This window comes from Euleptes europaea, chromosome 14 (assembly GCF_029931775.1).
Source record: "Euleptes europaea isolate rEulEur1 chromosome 14, rEulEur1.hap1, whole genome shotgun sequence".
Lineage (NCBI taxonomy): Eukaryota > Metazoa > Chordata > Lepidosauria > Squamata > Sphaerodactylidae > Euleptes > Euleptes europaea.
The window spans coordinates 31,390,930-31,414,946 of NC_079325.1; the positions used below are offsets into that span (position 1 = coordinate 31,390,930).

A 24,017-nucleotide genomic window follows, 5' to 3' on the forward strand; every position below is an offset into this window, starting at 1 on the left:
GAAGGTTTTTTTGGGGGGGGGGGCGGACAGAATGACCAAATAGAGCTGCTTTCAGTCTTTATTGGTTTAACAACAGATTCTTTCTTTGTTAAATCTCATACTGCCTTCTAGCCTCTATGAGATGTACTGGGGCTATCCACTCACACATACAACTACTTTCCTCTCAGGTTGACTCAATACATTATAGCAGTGAAGATTGTGCTAAGAATCGTTAGAAAATGCCTTGAAAGCACTTCTATAGAACTATGATGCAGCCACATTTTGAATTGTGAACAGTTCTGCTTGCCTGCCATCCCTCAGTACAGCACTATGAAAGGGCAGCTATAACTAAGGACCAGAGCACACACCCCTTCCCTGTAAGACTAAGGAGTTTGGTGCTTTTTAAAGAGGAAATAGTGAAAGGTGTACTATAATATAAAATTGTGTAATACACATTGGGTGAAGAAAGTGTTTCGATAGCTCATGAGCACCCAACAGAATTGATAGGCACTAGACTCCGGACAAAAGGACAAACTTCACTAAAAATGTGGAAATTGCCACTACAAATAGAATGATGGTCACTGGTTTATTCCAAAAGGGGATTAGGATAGCCCATCAATGACTGTTAGCCACACTAGCTTAATGGAAATTGTAGAGGCATAGCAAGCACAACACATTCATTTAAGGTGCCACTGGATCCACTTAGTTTTATTGTAACAGGATATTAGCTACCCTTTTGACTGATCTGCTTAGAAACAGTAATAACAGTAATTCTGCAAATACCCAATACTGTGAGGGCAGAAAGTTTTGGGCTCCGTTCCCTGCTTGTGATCTTCAGGGGTCATATGGTTGGCTGCCAAAATTCTTGAGAATGTCTCCTGAAACTTCAAGATGTGCTGCTAGTCACTTTTCCTTTGCTAGGTATGACCAAGCCAGAGTGGACAGAAGGCTAGGCAGCACTCTGGCCTAACACTGTACCATTCAACTGATCAATACCCAATTGATCATACTGAAACAGATTGCCTCAGGTTGCACATTTACGGTCTAAGGCTTTGCTTTGCAAGTTTTATTTTGGCTTCTCAGAAGTGTCCAGATTTCTTTGAAGTTCAAATCTTTTACTACAACCAGTCTTCAGTCCAGTTGCAATGCATGAAAACATATATTCCTTCCATTTACTCTTGTGATCCAACTGAATGTGAATAGCTCAGGTTCATGTTACAGCTACTACTCACTGCTTGGTTTTTTTCAAAATAAATTAGAATACGTTTTGCATTGTGTAATTTGCCAGGTTGACTCTGTTCAGCAAACATGCAGAAGTCTATATTTTATCTTGCAGTGGGAAAGGACCTTTTGTTACCAACAGCTACTTTTAGTGAAGATTCCTAAGGGTCCCACCTTCTCAGTTCTATATATTTGTGGCTACAAAGCATAAAGTAAGACCTCTAACAATGTAAATATTTAATAAAAATTCTCCTGTTAAAGACTGAGTATATTATCTTTGTTATTTGAGCAGCAAAGGCTCACAGAATCGCAACCAATGCTGAGGCAAGGTAAGAAATTGAATATTTATTCTTTATTGACGTGTGTTCATTTGTCAGAGTTCCAGCTTCAAAACAAACCATTAAAAGCAGATTTCTCCTAACATTATTTTGGGAGTTATCAACATCTCACTTTAAAGAGACTTCCATTCGAGTTTTAAATATTGCATCACCATTCCTGTGAAACTGAGTAAAAGTTTAGTATTAAAAACAGGATCTAAAAAAACTTGGATAGAAGCTAGGTAGAAAAAAGGGGGGATATTTTAGAAATGGCATTTGCATAACAAGTGAAAGAAATATTTACACAGAAATATCTACAATGGTGCCTAAGATACACATATCTGATAGCTCAATGCACCAAGACTGAAAAACAGAATGGCTGCTGGCTTCCAGCGCAGATCCCTTCTCACAAGTTCTTGTTTTCCAAAGTTTTAAGATTCTTCTTGGTCTTCAATCTTTGGAGCTAAATAGTATTTCAAGTGTCCCATGTCTGCTATCTTGTACTCCACAACTGCAGAAGACAAGTAAATCCAATTAATGTAAAGCCTAGATTTTAAAACCAAGACAGTCAGCAGTTTACACTCAGAACTTACTGAAGGAGACCACTTACCTAGTGGAACATCTGCAGACATACTGAGTGTTACGGTAGGAGACAGCGGTGTGGCTTTGGTGAAGAAATTCAAGTACCTCAAAGCAAAAGTCAACTGGACTGGCTCATTCATCTCTATTGTAACCTACAACAAATTAGAGTAAAATTAAATATTGTGCAGCATGCTATTCTAAAAGCCCAAAGCAAGCATTTGCATAAGATACAATGCAATTCCTACACCCTTTTGGTTATGATTTACCACAAGAGAGTTAAGTTATTCCACAAGTGAAGATTGCCATATCAATGTTTGTCTACAAAGTATAGAAATACCCCGTCTAACTTGATAACTTACAGCTTCCTCCTCTTTATCCACATCACTAGTCTGTGACAGTTTGATGTTTCCACTTCCTAACTCTCCGGTAGCAGAGAATTTAACACCACCCTTTGCACAAGAGATTATGACAGCGTCACCAATGTGACTAAGATCTCTGCAGATACGTGCAAATTCAGCAGAGGGCATTTTCACCACACAGCTGTATTCTTGTTCCTGTAACAAGCAAACAGAGCATTAGCATCCTTTATATAACCAAGTAGTGTTTTTCACTTAATTTTACTATTTGATTAATCATGGAATGTATTTTGCTTCAAGAACTCCACAGGATAAGTGAAGCATTTCTCCATATATCTGATTTGTTAACCAAATGAATGCATGAATTCCTATGGATAGTTGAGACATACCACTTTTTTATTTTTTTGCGCTTTTGGGAAAACTTTCTTTTTGTCTCAATATTGCTAACAATCCTCTAATTCAGCTTCACAATCCCTTTATGTCTACAATCTTAAACTTTAAACATATTTAACTCAGTTAATCACAGTATTTTGAAAATGAAACACTTACAGGAATTCCAAGTTGTTCTACATCCAAATCCATTAATTTCATTTCGTAGTCTGAAACTTTCTCCTGATCTAAAGAAGCAACATGAACAAGTCAATCAAATATATTACATGACGGATTTCCCAGCCAAGCACCAAGTTTCAGAATTAAAGAAGATAAACATTTCCAGCCCAGATATTTTCACTGGCCAATGCGTGAACTGTTACAGTACATACATATGTACAGAAAATACAATCCTTAGTACTTATGCAACAGTTTCAGCATTCAAAGTTATTTATGTACACTGGCTGCATTTTTACTGTGGATACATGCTGGGTTATCATTAGAGTATCACTAGACTTCAATTTGAGCAACTGCTCACAAGGAATGCACAGAGGCACTTTGTCCCAAGGTCCATTTCTGCAAAATAATTTTTTGCCTTATGAAAAAGGCACAAGAAGTGAGTTGGCAACTCTAGTGATTGTGGGGTGGGGTTTGGGTTCCAAGCTTGCCTCTCAACAGTTAGCCCAAAATAAGCTGATTATCCCTGGACAAAGACTAATAATTTTGGCATCAGCAAAACAGCTGCACAAAAGACATTTCAAGTTCTACTTACTTGGTGTCTCAAAAACCAGAACTAGTGTATCTGCATTGTCTTCTGCTCGCAGAGTGATTAGGTCATCATTACCTGCACACTTCAGTATTTTGGACATACTAGGAAAGAAAAGGAGAAATGTTAGGCTTATTTAATCAGATATGCTATTATATTATAAGATTATGTGCATTTACTGGTACAATGACAGAATTAACATTTAGTGAATATATGCATGTCCTGCTCCACCATTATTAATTCATAAAGGTAAAACAGCAGGATCAGAAGCAGTATTTCCTTAATGGTAACACCCAAAATGTGAAATACCCTTCATCTCAGCAACTTCCCCGGCACCAAATCCATTGCCTTTTCAGTGCAACGTGAAGATATGCATACTAACTGTTTGTTTTGTCCCTCTCTTATAAATATGGCTGACTGGTTTCATATCTATATGTGCCACCCATATATATCTATGTCGCTCTATTTATTCTGCTTTTGTTGTCCATTAGCAGTGCTGTCTTGTAAATGTTTTGATTTTGTTGCCCAAGTTAATTGTTTTCTTGGTGCTTCTGGATAATGATGCTTTCTGTTTTCACAGTATTATTTGTTCCACTGATCTTGCAATCTGGATTAGATTATGTTATAAATGACTTTGAGAACCTTTGGGTTGAGGTGTACGGTATATAACAGACTGCAAATGATGGGAAAATGAGCAACAATTATTTATTTTTCTAGGAGAGGGAAAGTTGATAACGACTGAAAATGACTACATGATGCGAGAAGCAGCACCTGACACAAACACTTTAGTGATGTAACTGCTACTCAGCATAGAACAGCCAGCCCAACAGGGAAATCTACATCAATCGCAGGTTATTGTCTTGGCCACAGTTTCCCCATCAGTAATTATGACAAATCACTGAAATATAATAAGCCACCAATTGCAGCAAAAACAAATCAGCTTTCTACGGTTTTCTGTTGCTTAAATGACACTCATCAGAAATTTAGCAGGCACGGAAGCAAGTGGTATCAGTGGACCATTTGAAATACCACATAAAAATGAAATAAACAGTCACCGTACAATGAAAAGGCACCTGCAAAGTTATTAACTTGCCAGCTTAATTAGCTTTTACTGTAAACTATATCATTCATAACAATTGACAACACTAACAAGGTTTTCTCCAGAGTAATTATTGTAACTCCCTTTGCACGTTCGCTGGGTTACTTGCAAAGCAAGCCCCCCACCCCACCCCCAACGCGAGTTCTACATCATGATGGCAGCAGGCTTGCCACATGTCACGTTTTCTTTTCTGAGCCTAATGGTGCTCTCTTCTACTGCAGGCCTAAAGCAGAGGAAATGGTCCACTGATCCCACTTGCTTCTCTGCCTGCTAAATTTCTGATGAGTGCCACTTAAGCAACAGAAAGCTGATATGCGGCTTAAAATATTTTAATGCTTTGCCTTAATTGCCTTTTCATTGCACGGAGACTATTTCTTTCGGGGTTTTTTTTACATTGCAAGTAACCCAGCCTTCCATTCTTGAGACAAGCTGCACGCGCAAGGGCCAGTGTCAGCCAATAGAATTGGACGGAGGACGAGGAGGGAAACAGGCTAGCCAATCAGCTTGCCGCACAGGGAGCGCGCGCCAAGGGCCTTGACAGGCGAAGGGACTTCGCCACGCCCCTTCCTACGTTCTTTTTCCCGCCAAAGCGTCATAAAGAGCCGGACGCTTTTACAGGCGTCACAAAGGCGACCGGCGCGCGATCGTTTTCGGCTCGGCCGCCGGAGAAGAGAATTCCCGCCTTGGTGCCATGACAACCGCCTCGCACAGAACGTCCCTTTGCTTCCCTCCTTTAACCGAAACAAGCCTCAGCGCCCCGTCCCGCCGCCCCCTCCCCGCACTACCTGACGAGGTTGACCCCCATGGCGATGTTCCGATCGCAGCGGTAGGTGTCGAAGCCCTCGGAGCGCAGCGTCAGCTGCACCAGCGAGACGTGCGAGGAGTCCATGCTCTGCAGGCTGATGCCGCTCGAACCCAAGTCCCAGCAGGCTTCGGTGATGAGGTCTTTGAGGGCCTCCAGCACCTTCTTCAGGACCGAGCCTTGGACGAGCCTCGCCTCGAACATTTCCGCGAGCAAAAGGACAGAGGAACACTGCAAAACAAACAAAAAAAGGGTGGCACGAATGCCTCAAAAAGCACACACCATCAACTCTGGCTGGGAAAGTGGCGTCTGCGCGCGAAAACCGGCGGTTATATCCGCCCTCGCGCCAGATCTCCGCCCCCCGTCTCGCTTAGCTCCACCCACCGCTGCTTCATGAACCTATCGTTGGCGTCCATGAAGGGGGAGGGGTTTCAGCGGCCGCCGTCCGAAGTCCCGCCCACAAGTTCGTGTTTGAGGTTTCTCCGGTAAAAAGCCTTAGAACGAGCTAAACGCCTCTCCTGTATGACGTCGGGATCGAGCGAACCAATCGGCGCTCGCTGCAATTGCTTCCGGGTCTATGATGAAGGCAAGTCCAGCCTGTCTGCCCCTCCCCTGGCAGGAGAAGGTCTGGTGAGCGAATGGTAGAAAGCGCTGTTAATGAAGAAGCAGGACACGTGCTGCAAACCCTGGAAGAGTGTATTCTTGGCTAGTTAATTCACAGTGGGTGGCCGTGTTAGTCTGTCTGCAGTAGTAGAAAAGAGCAAGAATCCAGTAGCACCTTAAAGACTAACAAAATATTTTCTGGCAGGGTATGAGCTTTAAGGTGCTACTGGACTCTTTGCTAGGTGCCTCTGAGCTTGTCTGGGCATGCCCTGTCTGTTGCGTAGCTCATAGGCGGGCTTGGGAAAGTGCGTTTCGTGGAGGTTTCTACAACGATTTAGGTTATGTAACTGCATCCTTCATGGCATGTCCTTTCTCACAGCGACCAGCCTTGAGACAGGTTTTAGATCTACTAGATCTCAGGAGCTGATTCATTCTTTCCGGGTTTTAGGCTATTTTTGCAAGGTCATTAGCAGCGCGTTCCAGGCTGAATTGCCCTGCACATTTTCTAAAAAAGATTTACACGCTGAACCATCATTCCAGAAGTGACTGCGAAGCCACTTACCTGCTTCGCATTACTAAAGAGCCCATTTAATGTGACCTTTGGTGTTTGCCGCAAAGAATCCCCCTCAGGGAACCATGCAAAATAACAGCGGCGTATTAGCCATGCAGGAGCCCCGTAGAGCAGAGTGTTAAGCTGCAGTACTGTAGTCAAAAGCTCTGCTCACGACCTGAGTTTGATCCCAACGGAAGTTGGTTTCAGGTAGCCGGCTCAAGGTTGACGCAGCCTTCCATCCTTCCAAGGTCGGTGAAATGAGTACCCAGCTTGCTGGGGGTAAAGGGAAGATGACTGGGGAAGGCACTGGCAAACCACCCCACAAACAACGTCTGCCTAGGAAACGTCGGGATGTGGCGTCACCCCATGGGTCAGGAATGACCCGGTGTTTGCACAGGGGATCTTTACCTTTATTAGCTATGCGCATACTAATAGCTATGCAAACAGGAACAAAGGAGCAGGCGAATGGGGGGTGAAATTTCTCCTTTTGGGTCAGGACGGTGAATAGACATTTTTAAAGTCGCATTTTAAAAAAGAGTTTTGAGTAAGCATCAAAATTGCCCATGCATAAATGGTATCACTTGTGTAGCGTTTTAGAGTGTTCTAAGCATTTCGTGTATATTATCTTGTAATCCTTACAGCAGCCCTACAAATTATTACTACAATCGCTGTACAACAGATGTGGTAGGAGCTGATGCTTAGTGTGTGCATGACACAGGCAAGCTTCAAAACAAAGACTCACCCAAGTTGTTCTCCAGATGAAGGGGTTAACTCGGAGGTGCAGAGAAAGTAGCAAGTTGTTTTCCAAATATTCCATGCCCCCAGATTTGTCTCACAAAACCAGTCCTTTCTAGGATGTGTTTCCAATGTGTCTTTCTCTCCTGTCTATTGAAAGGAGACTGAGGTGCAGATAGTAATACAAACAGTTCACTCCCTGGCATCTCCAGTTAAATGACTAGGTAGTGGGTGATGTGAAAGTCTTCTGCCTGAGACCCTGGAGAGCTGCTGCTGCTAGTCTGAGTAAATACTGACTTTGACGGACCTGATTCAGTATAAGGCAGCTTCATATGTTCAAGCACAATATATTCTAAAAATGAATGTGAAAATAAAGGAAAAACTATTTGTTGTGCACTGCAACCCAGTAGTTCCTTGAGATATCTATTTTTAATTGCTAAGCGCTGTCAGGCTGTGCCTCTTATTCTAATGAATGCCAACCTTGAGTATACAGCCGCTACTTCCTAGGTCTCAGGGTTGAAAACTTAGAAAGCTGGAAGCAGCTCTCACTGAGTCCTTGCTATAGTTGTGGCAAGCATCTTATTGTGATCTACCAAGCCAAAAGCTGACCATAGAACACAAGTTCATGTTTGTGACCTGCCAGAGCCTTTCCGAAAACCCTGCTTGTGGTCTGAGTCTGTCCTGCATGATTGGTGCGCTGTTTGCCTTGGAGGATCTCAAATTGTGCAGGCCTGAACTACAGCAAGGGTATCTGGTATTGGTGGTGGTGGAAAATGACATCAAGTTGCAGCCTACCTTTGGTGACCCCAATGGGTTTTCAAGGCAAGAGATGTTCAGAGGTGGTTTGCTATTGCCTGCCTCTGTATTGTGACCCTGAACTTCCTTGGTGGTCTCAAATTGAAATACTAACCAGGGCCGACCCCGTTTAGCATCTGAGATCTGACAAGATCTGCCAGGCGTCCCCCTATTGCAGTGGTCCCTTGTTTGTTTGCTGTAAGGACAAAACATGGTGGGTGTGAAATGCCTTGCCACCTATACCCTGCTCAAGTTTTTTTTTTTAAAGCAGTAAGAAGGGTAGTAAGGGAACACATTGTTATGTGAAAAAAAGCAATGGTACATTAAATTCTCAATGGGGCTATATATAGTGCTTATTATAAACCAGTGAAATAATAAACAAGAAACTCATGCTACAGTTCATTCCTTATGCATATTTCCTCACAAAGTAAGTTCCATGGTAGAAAAGAGCAAGAGTTAAGTAGCACCTTAAAGACTAACAAAATTTCTGGCAGGGTATGAGCGCTGCGGCTCACAAAAGCTCATACCCTGCCAGAAATTTTGTTAGTCTTTAAGGTGCTACTTGACTCTTGCTTTCTTCTATTGCTATTGACAGACACTGCTACTCATTGTGATCTAAGTTCTATGGTGTTCACTGAATATTACTCCTAAGAAAGTGTGCCTAGAACTTGATTCTGTGAAAATTTAGACATGACTGACAGCATCAGTTCCAATCATGTTAGAGAGAGGTGGACAATTAAATGTTCTGGCATCCTAAATAATGATGCATTTTATTGTGATACAATACACATAGTGATTATCTTTGTGTGTGTACATAAAAACAACCATCTTGGCGTAGCTTGTGTGTGTTCATGTACACATGTGGAACAATCCTAAGCCGGACCACTGAGAAGCCCAATTTTTTTCAAACATTTACTCTCAGAAAAAGTATAAGGAATGCAGCCACAAAACCCATACCCCAGTGTGCACAGCAAAGAACCATGATTTTTCCTCAAATGTGACCTGGGCCTATGCAGAGCATATAGATATATACAGGTCAGTGTGGTCTTCGTCAGTATTGCAACTGTGTGTGTGTGAAGTGCCGTCAAGTCGCAGCCGACCCTGCTTAGCTTCTGAGATCTGACGAGATCAGGCTAGCCTGGGCCATCCAGGTCAGTATTGCAAGAGTGGTATAATAAAGAATCGCCCAAAAAGCAAGCACTGCTTTTTGGACCGAAGCACCCCACTCTTAAGGGCTACCGAGGCCAAGTTCGCAGTGTGAGATCTGCAGGCGAATCCCAGTCTCTTGAGCGCTATCTTCAGATCTGCTACTAAAACCGTTGTAGGAAGTTGAAATGCTCCCCCCGCTCTGCAAGGTCTGAGTGTTGCCCTTTCTAAAAGTAAAGCACCGGGTCATTCCTGACCCATGGGGTGATGTCACATCCCAGCGTTTACTAGGCAGACTTTTGTTTTACAGGGTGGTTTGCCAGTGCCTTCCCCAGTCATCTTCCCTTTACCCCCAGCAAGCTGGGTACTCATTTTACTAACCTCGGAAGGATGGAAGGCTGAGTCAACCTTGAGCCGCCTACCTGAAACTGTCTCTTGTCGGGAGCAGAGCTTTTGACTGCAATACTGCAGTTTACCACTCTGCGCCACAGGGCTCTGCCTTTTCTGTGTGTGTGTGCGTGCGTGTAAAGTGCCATCAAGTCGCAGCCGACTTACGGCGACACCTTTTGGGGTTTTCATGGCAAGAGACTACCTTTTCTCTCTGTGTTAAGTGCCGTCAAGTCGCTTCCGACTCATGGTGACCCTATGAAAGTCCTCCAAAATGTCCTATCTTCGACAGCCTTGCTCAGATCTTGCAAATTGAAGGCTGTGGCTTCCTTTATGGAGTCCGTCCATCTCTTGTTGGGTCTTCCTCTTTTCCTGCTGCCCTCCACTCTTCCTAGCATGACTGTCTTTTCCAGTGACTCTTGTCGTCTCATGACGTGACCAAAATACGACAGCCTCAGTTTAGTCATTTGAGCTTCTAGGGTCAGTTCAGGCTTGATTTGATCTACAACCCACTGGTTTGTCTTCTTGGCAATCCCCGGCATCCGTAACCCTCTCCTCCAACGCCGCATTTCAAAGGAACCTATTTTCTTCCTATCAGCTTTCTTCCCTGTCCAGCTACCTTTCCTAGCGTTTTGCAAAAAAAAAAAAAAAAAGGGGAGGGGGTCAGCCGCTCATCTCCCAACCGAGCTCGGCTTCCCCGGGGAGGTGATGCTTAACACGTAGCAGCCAGTGCATGAACCCAAGCCAATCAGCAAACAGAGGGTGACCCGCATCCGGGCAACCTACGGGGGAAGCGGTGCTCGGAGAACCTCGCAATAGCTGAGAGCGGAGGTCGGAGAGCGCAAGGGTGGGAGCCCCGCCCACGCCGCGGTTTCTAGGCTCCTATTGGTCCGGCGCCTTCGGGGCCCGCCTCGATTCCCGGGCCCGGCGAGCTGGTTGGGCGGCGCGCGCCGTTGCTGCTGGGGTCGTTGCTTCGCGGCGAGGAGCTGAAGGCGCGGCTGTGGCGGCAGCAGCATCGGCTCCTGTTGCTGGGCTTTGCAGAAATGACTGAGCTGCGGCAGAGGCTTGGCCGGGATGCTGACGGGCAGCTGGACTCGGAGGAAAAGGTAGCGAGGCAGGCAGGCAGGCAGGCAGGCTGGCTGGCAGGCAGGCGGGAGGGTTGCCCACGGGGAAAGGTCGCGAGTCCGAATGCGTGGTGGGAAACGGCTGCGCGGGGTTGTTTTGGAGCGCCTCGCAGAGTTTTGCACGGGACGGGGATGTCTTGCGGGAAACTGGCGTTTCCACGCGGAGAGAAGGCCCGGGAATGGAGCGGGGAGGGCTTCGCGTTGCTGATCTTGCCCCGAGCAGACTTCCCTCCACCATCCTTTCGCCCGGGAAATACTTCTTGTAACGGATGCTGGGCTTTCAGGGCTCCGCCAGCGGTTTCCAAAACAGCTGTGTCTCAGGGAGGCGGTGTGCAAACGAGCGCGCCTCCCTGGCTCGTCCAAATGGATCCACGCGAAGCCTGTCAATTGTCCCATCGTCTTTAAGCCTGCGAACGCAACGTGCAACTAAGACCGCTTGAAACGGAATTAAAAATTGCTGCAACATGATAACACGGCGGCTCCCCTGAATCTTAAATGAAAGTATTAAACGTTTCTTGAAAAATCAAATCACTCTATATCTATGTTTTTCAAGACTTGGCTTGTGACTCATGAGGGCTAGAGCTGCAGTGGGGTTTTTTTTTCTGAGTCAACAGCCAAGAAGGCTCGTGTCTGTAGTTGAACATTCAGCAATGCGCTGAGAAATCTACCTTTCTAAGTAGTACGCACTTATCTACAGAGGTTTGCTCAACACAGGCTCTGCAAGTCTGTTTTCTAAAGTGGCCTTGCCTTAAATGCTTCTCGAAAATCACCTTAAATAAACAACTCTAAATTCCGCTTGCGTTTTTCTCTAAACGGCAAAACTGCCATCTCCATGCTCTGAACTATGTTTGCTTACTTGAGACTAAAAAGGTAAAGGTCCCCTGTGCAAGCACCGGGTCATTCCTGACCCTTGGGGTGACGTCACATCCCGACGTTTCCTAGGCAGACTTTATTTACGGGGTGGTTTGCCAGTGCCTTCTCCAGTCATCTTCCCTTCCAAGTTTCAAGTTGGGCATGCTTACTCAGAAGTAAGTCCCGTTGTATTTACTGACCTTGGAAGGATGGAAGGCTGAGTCAACCTTGAGCCGGCTACCTGAAACCGACTCCTGTCAGGATTGAACTCAGGTCGTGAGCAGAGCTTTTGACTGCAGGACTGCAGCTTACCACTCTGCAAGACTAGGCTTCGTTAAATACAATGGGACTTACTTCTGAGTAAGCATGCACAACTTGAAACTCAGTTCTCCTCAGTCTGATGGTTATGCTCTTGGCTGCCAGTGCTTACTGGTGCAGATAGTTCCGCCCCTTGAAACCATACAGTGAACCCATTGCAACTATATAAGTGCGTTTGAAGTTTGCCTGAACCCAAGTGAGTGTAAATGGAATAGTGCAAGAGGTATGTGGAAAAAATTATGGCTATTATCCAGTCAATAATGCCATGTTTGGAAATCCCACCTTCTCCCTATCCACAGGTCTGTAGGCTTCTCCAGTTTGAATCTTGCCTTTGCCATGTGCTTGACTAGCTGACCATATTTTCAGCTCCCATCGGTAGTGTGGAGGTAACACTATTGGCCTGCTTTACAGGGTTGTTGGGCTGATTAGTGAGATAATGTCTGTGAAGCTCTTTGTACATTCTAATGTACTATATAAAGGGCAAAGTATTATTATTTTGCTGTACTGAAAATCTTTTCAGAGACCATTTATGCAATATGTGACTTTCAATCCCTCAAGGGCGGTGGGCCTACTAGGGTGCCTCGACCAAGTCACAGCTTGTCTAGTCTTCTTGTTCCCTGTAGTTAATAACAGAGTTTAGGTGCAGAGGAATGTGTACGTTCCCTGCCTTGAACCTCTGGGATGGGAAGGCTATGCCTTTAAAAACAATGCCTAATAAATGAAAAGTCAGCTTTCAGCAACCATTTGCACATCCAGGATGTACGCAAAAATTGCCAAACAGGTTTGGAATTGGAAAAAGTTGAATTAAAATATTGATGTGAGGTTGTGTTTTGCTTTTGGGTTTGCTTGTTTTTACAACAAACACTGTCATTGTATGAAGAAGAAATATGCTGACATTCTCTACCACTTAAGGGAGACTCAAACCGGCTTACAATCATCTTCCCCTCCCCACAACAGACACCCTGTGAGGTAGGTGAGGCTGAGAGAGCTCTAACAGAGCTGTAACTTGCCCAAGGTCACCCAGCTGGCTTTCATGTGTAGGAGTGGGGAAACAAATCCAGTTCACCAGATTAGCCTCCGCCGCTCATGTGGAGGAGTGGGGAATCAAACCTGGTTCTCCAGATCAGAGTCCACTGCTCCAAACCACCACTCTTAACCACTACACCACGCTGGCTCTCCAGCAGCGCAAGGTGCTGTCTGACATCTGATTCAGTGAACTGGATGGCTCTTTCGCTGCTCCATCTGCTTCTCATACTTATTTTTCAAGGTGAAGCTCAGAACAACCCCGGGCCCTTCCCAGAAGACTTTCAGCATTGCTAGAGTGGCCTCTTAAGAGTTTCACAGCCACTCTTTTCTGGGCCAGCTCGAGTGTGCATGTTATCTAAGGTGGCTTTTGGGAGGGGTAAATAGGTATTATTATTTACTTAGTACATTTTTATCTTGCACTTTCATCAAGGAGCTCAACGTGGTGTCCATCTCTCTCCCCTTCTGTGTTTAGTCCCTACCCTGTGAGGTAGGTTAGGCAGCCACAGAGTGACTGGCCCAAGGTCACCTAACAAACTCCATACCACAGTGGGGACATGAACCTGGCTCTCCCAGATCCTCGTCTGACACCCTACCACTACACCACAAGGGCTCTCAAGGAGCTATGGGGCATTGAGGGAGGTGTGCCTGGGATCTCTTGTGTTGTTCCGAAGGATGCCGGAGCACAGCTCTTGATGCTGCGGTCTGGGCCTCTGCTGCGGGTGGTTGAGAGTGGCGAGTGGGGGTTGTGTCCCATCATCTCTGGCACCACTAAAAGGCTACTTGGGGCACATCTGTTGGGTTGTATCGTGCAGCTAACTTGGAGTAGAAAAATATCTTGGACTGGCTAGCTGTGAACGCTGAGTTACCACTTTGGGAGTAGGGTAGGTAGGAAAATATTACTTCCCTTTAGATAACCAGAGGGAAGGATGGAACAAACCATTCTGCTTGCCATTCTAGCTTTCTGTGTTTGGGGAATTTCACCTTTCCCTTTTGCAGCTCTCCCTGAGAGTGGTACAGCCCAAACTTTGCCGCTTAATTTTAAGGTATCAACCTAGATGTTTGATGTGGGAGAGGGCCTTCTGGCATGCAGTTTCCCAGGTCAGCCTGATGTCACTGCAGAGGACATATATGAACTCATGTGCTTGTGTTTCAAACTTCACAAACCTTGGCTCTGAGAGGGAGACTCCAGTAATCGAAAATTTTGATTTCAGTTCCCTTTATTGTTCAGTCCCATGCATGTTTATGTTGAAGCAAGTCTCATTGAGTTCCGTGGTCCGTTTTCTTCAATAGCCTAGCTGTTGCAAGAGTGCTTGCTCTAGTAATTAAGTAAAACTGACCTCTTTTTTCTTTTTGCAAAGGAAGTACTAAAACTAACTTTGATTCCTTGCAGCATGTGCAGACTTCAGTGATGACTCAGTGTTTGCAGACATACGGGAGGTTGTTACAGGGTCACTATTCTGTTAACGGCAATAAAAGAGAATGTGAAAGGGGCTCTCTGTTAGGATACCCCCCCCCCCCCCGTGGCTGGAATTTAAAGGGCTGTATTGGTAGGAGTTAGAATCCTCTAGCAAACAATCATTGCTGCTGAGTATTGGTGGGGACTTAAGCCTCACAGATGCAGCTACATGAGCTGGCAGTGCCTTTGCAATCTGCAGTATGTTTTTGGCCAAGAAGGCTCAAGGGCTTTTTTAAAAATAGCATTTAATTTCTCAGTTTTTTTCTCCACTGGGACCTCTGTTAATTCCGCTGGAGCCTGAGATCCTGCTTCCTGTTAGAAAGATCTGGCCGATATAGAACTCTGCTTTCCCCAAAATAACTTTAAATAAACAAAGCAGAAGGCAAGGAATAACCTTGCTCATGGCTGATCTGCTTTGAGCCTCTTTGTTGCTGGACACGGCAGCTTCTCAGTCCTGTACAACAGTTGGTTTCAGACTTGGTACCTTGGACCCCTTCTCTGTATTGATTCTGTGGAATCCAAGCAGGTGATTGCAGATGATTCTGGGGCATACTTTGTTGGGCATACTCAGTTCCTTCAAGGCACTGCCCAGATCTGTTGGGCCTCTTCATTTTCCCATGTAAATTCAGAGCTTGTCCGGACTTAAAACATACCCAGGACTCTTCTGTGGCTGCTGGACAAGGATGCTGCAGGGGAAGATCAGTGATGTCTTTCAGGGAAACTGGTTTGCTATTCATGATCCTTCTCACTGAGGGACCTCTGAGAACCTTCAGAGGAGCCTCAGGGTTCCTGGGGGCATAGTTTGAAACCCTCTGCTGTACAGTATTGAAGGTCTTCTGCTGAGGTCCTGTTCCGCAGCACTGATAGACAGTTAATAGTAACAATAAAGTGCTGTCAAGTTGCAACCAACTGATGGTGATCCAGGACCATGGAGTTTTCAAGGCAAGAGATGAGCAGAGGTGGCTTGCCATCCTCTGCATAGCAACTCAGGTGTTCTTTGGTGGTCTCCCATCCAAATACTAACCATGGCCAACCCTCTTTACCTTCCAAGCTGGCTAGCCTGGGCTATTCAGACAGGTTAGGTATGCAGAATATGGCCTGGGGAAAATTCTCTCCCCTAAAGGTTCACCTTGTCTCTTTGCTCCTTACTTCTCAATGTTGTCTCTAGACTTTTTATTCAAAGAGCATTTGGAAGTATTACTTGTATTAATACTTATGTTTCTGTTGTTGCTTTCTTAGTGGCTTGGTTTAGAGACTGAAATTTTAAGGTGGTTTTGTTTGGTTGTTAATTTTGCTCTGTTCCTGTGTTTACTGCTTTTATGTTCAGTTAGCTGCCTTCTGTTGTATTTTGTAGAAAGGCATAAATAACACATTCCATGGTTTGTTCTCACATTCATTTATCTGGCCTGTCTCAACATCCTCTTCAGCAACCCAGTTTGCGTGCTTGTAGAGCATGCCTAAAGTGAATTTGAGTAGAACATGGATATTTGTAGGTCAGTAATTGCATATCAGCTTTTTTGCAATGAGAAGCTGTTTTGTAAGCCTGTCCATGTGTAGCGTTGCACTAGTCTTGTGTTATTTGTGCAGGATTTAACAATCTTGTATTGTTTTAAAATTGGCTTACTGTAGTTCTGCTGTTATAATCTGCTTTGAGATCAACTAAAATTAGCTCAGTTTTAAAAACTGAAATAAGAATCCTGCCTCAAACCTGAAGGCAAATGCTCATGTAACAAGGCTTCTATCCAAAGTTTTGGGATGGAGCAGATCTTCAGTGCTGGTTTAAGGTAAGCTTTATGTAGGATGTTATGCTGCTAGTCCTCTTTACGCCAAAGGGCTTTGAACCAGTGAAGCCCTTTGAGGACTGTGTAGACAAAATTGCAGTTTATTGACCCTACTGTCTTTTGTTCTTTTTCTCTTTTCCCGCATGTGTGGCTGTGTATAAATATCTGCCAAGTGAGAACTCTTCCTAGACATTAGGAAGAATTTTCTAACAGAGTGGTTCCTCAGTGGAACAGGCTTCCTTGGGAGGTGGTAAGCTCTCCTTCCATGGAGGTTTTTAAGAAGAGGCTAGATGGCCATCTGTCTGCAATGCTGATTCTATGACCTTCGGCAGATGATGAGAGGGAGGGCATCTTGGCCATCTTCTGGTCACTGGGGGTGTGAGGGGGGAGGTAGTTGTGAATTTCCTGCATTGTGCAGGGGGTTGGACTTGATGACCCTGGTGGTCCCTTCCAACTCTATGATTCTATTATTCTAATGCAGTCTACATGGGGACTGTTCAAGATCTATGAGCCTTTTCTGGCATATCGTGGTTTCGGTTGGGCTTGCCTGAGCTTTGGCCTGCAAAGAGAGCCCCACTTCCACTCCAGAGGTGGAGTTCCATGCTGCAGCGAGAGGGGAGTGACTTTTCATGGCCTGTTGTTGCTACTTGGAGTCTCCCTCACTGAAGCTCTCTTGAGTTTGCTGCTTCTTTCTCTGGGCCTCAGGAAACGTCTTTGTGTGTTGGCAGGATGTTGTGCAGAACTGACTGGCGAGAAGAATTCCCCTAGGGAGACAGCATTTTTTTCATTGCTGTTGTTTTGGCTTTCCTTTATGTCCATGAGACTGGTTATCATCCCCCTGCAAACAAGGTAAAAGTTGAAAATCAGCCTTGCACTTCACCATGTAGAAATGGCTTAATGGCCTTTCCAGATAAATAGCTTTCTTCTGTTGTTGCCCGGAATATTAAATTAGTATTGATAGTGTCAGTAGAGTGCCGTAAGCAAAACAAAACCACAAAACAACCAAGGAGCTTGCAGTTGAAATGTAGATAGTAAGGAGAGACAAGGTTAATAAGGGATGTGTATGAGTAAATGCAGTGACAGGTGCTGAGGTGCTATTTTAGTTGGGGAGGAGGATGCTGGATATGCCCTTATCAAGCTGATGAAGCACATTTTTGCACAGTTTTTGTAAAACTTCTTGCTTGTGAAAAAGTTATGTGTATTGTTACTAATATCTTGGCTACTGCGGAGAGGGCGCTGGCAGACTGTTTTCCCTGCTCTTTTCTCCCGTCTTTGCAGTGCTCGCTTCTCTTCCTTTGCTGCCTGCATTTCTCTGTGTTGTTCATGCCTTTAGGGTCAGGTCACATAAGTTTCCAACTCTGCATTCTAAGGGACAGTTTTCCTTTTAGGGTGTTGTGCTGACTACTCCGGATCATGACTGTGTGAGAAAATTAAGCCAGGCTGTCCGTCGTCTCAAAGCAATATGGGCTCAAATGACAATGAGCTTTTTTGCAGAATTAAATCAGCCATGATGTGGCACAAATGAAAGTGCTGAACCCTAGCTTTCCCCCCCTTTGCTGGAAATGCCTAACAACAACGGGGAGAGACATGGGGAAATAAATATTTAGCTCTGGCTGAAGATGTGGAATGGATTGGTGGAGGATTCTGGCTGTTTTCTCCTGAAAGGCTTGTTTGGAGCTGGTTTTCTGCAAATAAGAAAAGTATGTGGGGCAAGCATGTCAAGAAATGGTATATACGCCAGTGCAGGAATCCCCCTTTCTGCTCTGCCTCCTCTGTCCCTCGTAAATGCTTGGATGTGTCTGACACTTGCATCAAACGTGTTGCTCTGTCTAAGCATGTTGTAATAGGGGTCGTTCTTCTGGAGCAGGATGCCTGACCTCTTTTGCCTGGGCTGCCTTCATCACGATCAGCCTTTCTGTCTCTTGCATAACTGGCAGCTGTATCGCCTAGCTCAGAATGTTGTCTTCACAGTAGTTTTTTTCATATTTTGTGCACAGAGGCCCCTTTTCTAAACTTGCTCTGTTTTCTGTCCCATTCCAGACTCAGGACCATTCTTCTGTTCACCAGCTGAACTGGTGGATCTGTCTTAGCAAGCTGCTTTATGCATGCACCCAGTCTCTCTTTCCAACTTACAATTTGTCCGCTACCGAGTGATGGGAATTTAATGGAAGTAGGCGAGGGTGGGGGGAGCAAAATCTTCTAATCTGAAGGCCACAACTGAGCTTCTGCCAGCTTTGGGGAGAGTTGGACACAGGCTTGTCTTCTTTCCAGTGCTGATGGGCACCAGGTATGGGTGGGCACCAGGTATGATCGTTGGCTCTTTGAGATGCTGCTTAACAATTTTCGGGGAGCCATTGGCCCATGAGCTGATGCTGCAGTCTGGTGGGCCACTGCTGCCAACAACTGAGCAGGTTGAGGACCAGAGTAATAGCTTTCATAGGCCAGATTATGTTGTTCTCCCCCCCCCCCCCCGATTTGCCCACGTTTGACCTAGGCTGTCAGAAAAGATCCAGATGGCGATTGTTGACTGAAAGGACCTACTGCTATTTCACTTTCCCTCTTGTGGATTTCCCTTTCCCCAGTCAAATAAGACAGAAATATCTGCTTAATACTGTATTGAAACAATTAGATCTCATCCCATGCATATTAGACTTGCGAAACATATTTCTGAGATCAGCAGGAAGTCTGATGTTGTTTGGTTCCTGTTTTGGTATGCGTGAATGGTGTCTCTCTGTCTGCATTCAGTATCAGTCTTGGCAGTGTTGCTTCTTTTGGGTGTGAAATGATAGATACCGCAGCTGGGGTATCCTTGGATCATGGCCATGCCTGATAAAAATTTTGATTGTAAATAGTGGACACAGTGATACTTGGGTGTTGTGTCTGAAAGGTTTCTTGTTTGCGCTGGAGTTTCCAGCGTGTCCAAGGTTGGGTAACAACAGTCAAAGGTCTAAGAGGCTGGCTTTCAGCTTGTTATACACATCCCTCTGATAATTTATTTTTCATCTGAGAGTTGCCTGTATTCTTTCCAGGGTAAGAAACGGTGTTGTCTCTTAGAGGGCAGTCCAGAAACAACCTGATTGTTAAAGCATATTAGCCAGTGAAAGAACCTATAGCAGATTCATCATCTGCATTTTAACCAGTTGATTCAGTTTAAGTGAATTTGTGTTTGCATATGATCAAAACCTCAGTGAGGATGCCTTTTTGTAATAAAGGGGAAAGTCCGCCTTGAATAATAATTTCCCATATTGTTCTAACACTGCAGAATCAAAATTGCCTAAAAGAATAAATAAGTATGCCTTATTCTCTTGTGCTACTGCACAAGCAGCTGGAATATTACCTACCTCCAAACTGCTTGTAATGAAAGAGAATCAGAAAGGGAAATTGCAAACTAATAGAGCGGAGGCGGCAAACAGGAAGGTTGGGACAATGGTAGAGCAAGAATGACAGAGAAAAAGCAAGAAAAATGGAGATAACTTGAAAATAATAGGGAAATAAGACAATACTATCCCTGCAAATTATTTGGGAAAGAAATACTTCCCTTCCTAGCCTGTATTTGGGTGCTATGACTCCCTCCACAGAAAGGATAATTTAGAAGCCCCCCCCCCCATTATAATTCTAGTGATTAGGATTTTTTCCACGGTGACAAAATAATTATTGGCCTTGTCTGGTCTATATTTACTGTTATGGTATAAACAGGCTAATGGAGACTCTTCACAAAATGGCTACTCAAAAATAGCATAGTTGTTGTCTGTTAACAAGGGAATATTCTGCACGGAGTATTCATTCAGAAACAGCTGCCTCCATCACAGGAAGATGCTGGGCTTGAAATCAGAACATTACTTGATTTGCCTTAGCTGCCAGGGCAGACAATTTGTGCCACTACCCGTTCTCAGACTCCCCAAAGTGACTAAGGTCTCAACAGGTCTGGAGACCCCTGGACACTTGTGGACTCATGTTGAACCCTACCACTTGGCTTAGCAACAATGGAGGTCTTCCTCCAACCCTAAGGAGACCTCCTCCAAAGAAAGTGGCTCTTCTTTCCATTAGGGGGCGATTCCTCAGGCTGGAAGAAGGCGTCAAACTTTTCTGAGCAGAGTGGTAGGAGGCAAGCCAGTATATGCAGGTAGACAACTGTTACACAGCACTACAAAACAAACACAGAAAAAATGTTCACATGATTGTGCCATAGTGCCCCATCTCATATTAAACAAAGCAGAAAGGCAGCATAGAAATGTTTTAAATAAATAACAATAAATAAGTGTGACAAGATTTGGTTCCATGAATCCACTAATATGTTTGTCAGCGATGAGTGTTACTCTTCCCCTACACTTTGGGGAGTACCCCACATGACTAGGGTTGCCAACCTCCACGTACTAGCTGGAGATCTCCTGCTATTACAACTGATCTCCAGGTGACAGAGATAATTTCCCCTGGAGAAAATGGCTGCTTTGGCAATTGGACTCTATGGTGTTGAAGTCCCTCCCCAAACCCTGTACTCCTCAGGCTCCCCCCAAAAACCTCCCATTGGTTGCAAAGAGGGACCTGGCAAGCCTACACGTGACCAGCACAAAGGCTGTCTTCTCACTAGGGTTCTGCAGGCAGTTCCAGGAGCAGGTTTGGGGCAAAAGTCCAGCATATGGAGAAGAGTAGGAGATGAGCTCTTGTTCTGATTGGCTAATACATTGTGCAAAAAACTCTCCCTTGCTCTCTAAACAGTGATTGTTTTAATGCTAAATTATGAGTGTCTGATGAGACATGAGGACAAACTCTTTTCTCAAGGTGTGTGTGTGTGTGTAAAGTGCGGTCAAGTCGCAGCCGACTTATGGCGACTCCTTTTGGGGTTTTCATGGCAAGAGACTACCAGAGGTGGTTTGCCAGTGCCTTCCTCTGCACAGCAACCCTGGACTTCCTTGGTGGTCTCCCATCCAAATGCTAACCAGGGCTGACCCTGCTTAGCTTCTGAGATCTGACGCGATCAGGCTAGCCTGGGCCATCCAGGTCAGGGGTTTCTCAAGGTACAGCAGAGAAAAGAATACTATAAAAGGAAATGGGTTCATTCTGCTGTCTGGAGTTTTGCTCGAGGGTTTATATGCAGTCTGATTTTAGTGAAATTGTGAAATTGCTGGAGGAAATGGTTGCAGAGTAGGCGTGGTAGCAGTCTCTTTTTTGTTTGTTTCTAGTTTATTCTTTAACGCTTAGAAAAAAGTCGTCAGCAGCTGCTTTTCTGGAGGTGCCAGGAGAGAGTGCTGATAAACAAGACAGGCATCCTAATGGCTATGAATTGTAGCCCAGCTCCTGCCATGCTACAGGCAGTTGCAGTATAACAAACTGTGGAGGGATGGCTCTGTAGCTGTAATTGCAGCAAAACAAAGATTCCTGTGGCACCTTGAAAACTACTCTGTTTTGGCACAGGTGTTGTAGTCTAGAGCAGTGGTTCTCAACCTTTTTCCAACCGTGGCCCCCTTCCGACCTTGTTTCCTTCCTGTGGCCCCCCTGTTCTACCAGTAGAAAGGTAGCTATTTAAATGTTTTGTTTGTAAATAGGCAAGGAACAAAGAAGCATAAACAGCCACACAAAATGCACACAGCAATTTTCACCTGTGGCCCCCTTGGAATATCCTGGGGCCCCCTGGGGGGCATGTGGCCCCAGATTGAGAACCACTGGTCTAGAGGGTATAATGTGATCCCCCACTGTCTTGTCTTTTCACCCCATGATTGTTCTCTGCCTTTAGCCATCTTTTTATATCCAGCAGTGGGTTGTGGCTTGCTTTGTTGTTTCCACAGCAATTGAGCATTGTCGACAGACTGGCAGAAGTGGAGCAGGTCTGGAGGCAGGCCCTGCCTGTGCAGGCGTGATGCATCTCATTGTGGAAGAGGCTTCCAAAGCCCTCCCTGTGTTCTGGGACACAGCTGCATCTTCATTCTTGCTTAGGTTGTTAACCTTTAACTCTGCTGGATCATTTCAGAAAGCAGGTGGGACACACGTGACCGAATGCTCCTCCAGGCCACAAAAATAGAAATTTGTTTAATTAATTTATACCCCATCTTTTTCCTTAACTGGGCCCCAAAGTGACTTACATCGTTCTCCTCTCCTCCATTTTATTCTCACGACAACCTTGGGAGGTAGGGTAGGCTGAGTGTGTGATTCTGGCCCAAGGTCACCCAGCAAGTGAGGATTTGAACCTGGGTCTTCCAGGTACTAGTCCAACACGCTTAACAACTGCACCACTTTAGTTCTCTCTATTGGAAAAATGATGTGTCAAAAAGAAAAGCTCTTGTCTAACCCTCTCCCTAACTATGGGCAGGGAATCTTCTCTATAGAAGAGAATATAGTTGTGTGAATCTCACCTGCAGTCTGAGTTGGAACACCCCAGGCTCAGGGTTTCCACCTCACAAAAATGTGACCTGTGTTGCATTTTTGCAGCTGGAAGCTGTACTCTCCTTCTGCTTGGGCCATGCGTGGTATTGGATATGAATGCAGAAATACTGTACGATTATCAAGTCTGCACCTTCATGAGAGAAAGGATGGATTTTTGTTACTCACCTTGTTGACCTAAATTGTGTTGCTGAGTCGCTTTTTGCGTTATCTGTTCTTTATACCATACCGTATGGGGAAAGTACCATATTTTTACCAGTTCAGATGCTTGTACTCCAGCATCTTTCCTCTAACATAATTAGCTCTTATTGGGCTCATTTTAACTTACTTTGTGGTTATCTGTTCTCTGAGATTAACACAGTAGCGGTCAGTCAGGAATAGCTGAAACACAGCCCACGCCACTTCCAAGCAATTTTATCTGACCGCTGGTGGCTGCATCTAGTTTTAATCAAATTGTGAGGTTTTTCTTTTCTTTTTTACGTTTGCCCATTTCCACTGTAAGGAAAAGCAAAAATATTCCACCCATTTAATGTTGCATCTCTCTGGATTTTGTATGTAATATTTCCACTGTTCTTGAGCCTGCATGTTCCAGATCACAGAAGCCCTTCCTGCTACATGACGTCAGTCCTATTAGAGAACTTGCTCACCTCTGAGAAGCCATTTGTAATGTAAAATATGCTCCCAGGGGCGCTTTCACACATACCGAATAATGCAGTTTCAATCCACTTTCAATGCACTTTGCAGCTGGATTTTACTGTGTGAAATGGCAAAATCCACTTGCAAACCATCATTAAAGTGCATTGAAAGTGCATTATTCAGGATGTGTGAATGTGCTACCAGTCTCTGGACTGCTGTTAGTAAAATGGAGCATCTCATGTCCATCTCTGTTCTGCATTTCCAAGAAGCGCATAAAAACTGCTTGCCTGAAATAAATGTTTACAGGTGGAAACCGAGGGAAGAGTTCAGTAGCATGAAAGCTGGACAGCAGCAAACTGTGATGTATGTTGGGCAGAATTACTTCCGTTTTATGCGCTGAGGCCTTTTATGCGGGGACATTTCCCTGCGATCACTCCCACCGACTGCTTCGGGGCTTCCTTTTGAATATGCATGCCTTTTCTGCCCATCAGAGGTTGCCTCACTCTCCCTGTACATTTTGCCTGGGTTTTCCAAAATCTGAGCCAGAATCTGAAAAATGTGGGCAAAACACAAGGTAAAATTCTGCAGTAAACAAAAGACAGTTTATTATTGGGACAGAAACTCCCTCGTAGTCATTATAGGTAAGACTGGCAGCGTGTTTGGATATTGTAAAATTATTTACATTTAAACTTAACAGATCGTAAGTATTGTTTGTGTCTACACTATAATAGTTTTTTTG

General features: G+C 44.8%; 2 protein-coding genes across 2 annotated transcripts in view; one reads left to right on the top strand and one right to left on the bottom strand.

The window, feature by feature from the left end:
- Positions 1–1,530: 1,530 nt before the first annotated feature.
- Positions 1,531–5,706, bottom strand: PCNA (proliferating cell nuclear antigen). Its single transcript, XM_056860363.1, has 6 exons — positions 5,475–5,706; positions 3,597–3,694; positions 3,005–3,072; positions 2,459–2,653; positions 2,128–2,251; positions 1,531–2,028 (listed from the first exon to the last, which is right to left on the bottom strand). Exons 1-6 carry the CDS (start codon positions 5,693–5,695, stop codon positions 1,949–1,951), a joined length of 786 nt encoding a protein of 261 aa, XP_056716341.1. The 5' UTR covers positions 5,696–5,706; the 3' UTR covers positions 1,531–1,948.
- Positions 5,707–10,753: 5,047 nt separating this feature from the next.
- CDS2 (CDP-diacylglycerol synthase 2) overlaps positions 10,754–24,017 on the top strand; it is a 40,457-nt gene continuing 27,193 nt past the window's right edge. Inside the window, exon 1 of the mRNA XM_056860531.1 lies at positions 10,754–10,816. Within this exon, the coding sequence (XP_056716509.1) occupies positions 10,754–10,816 (63 nt within the window). The remainder of the gene's footprint in view (positions 10,817–24,017) is intronic.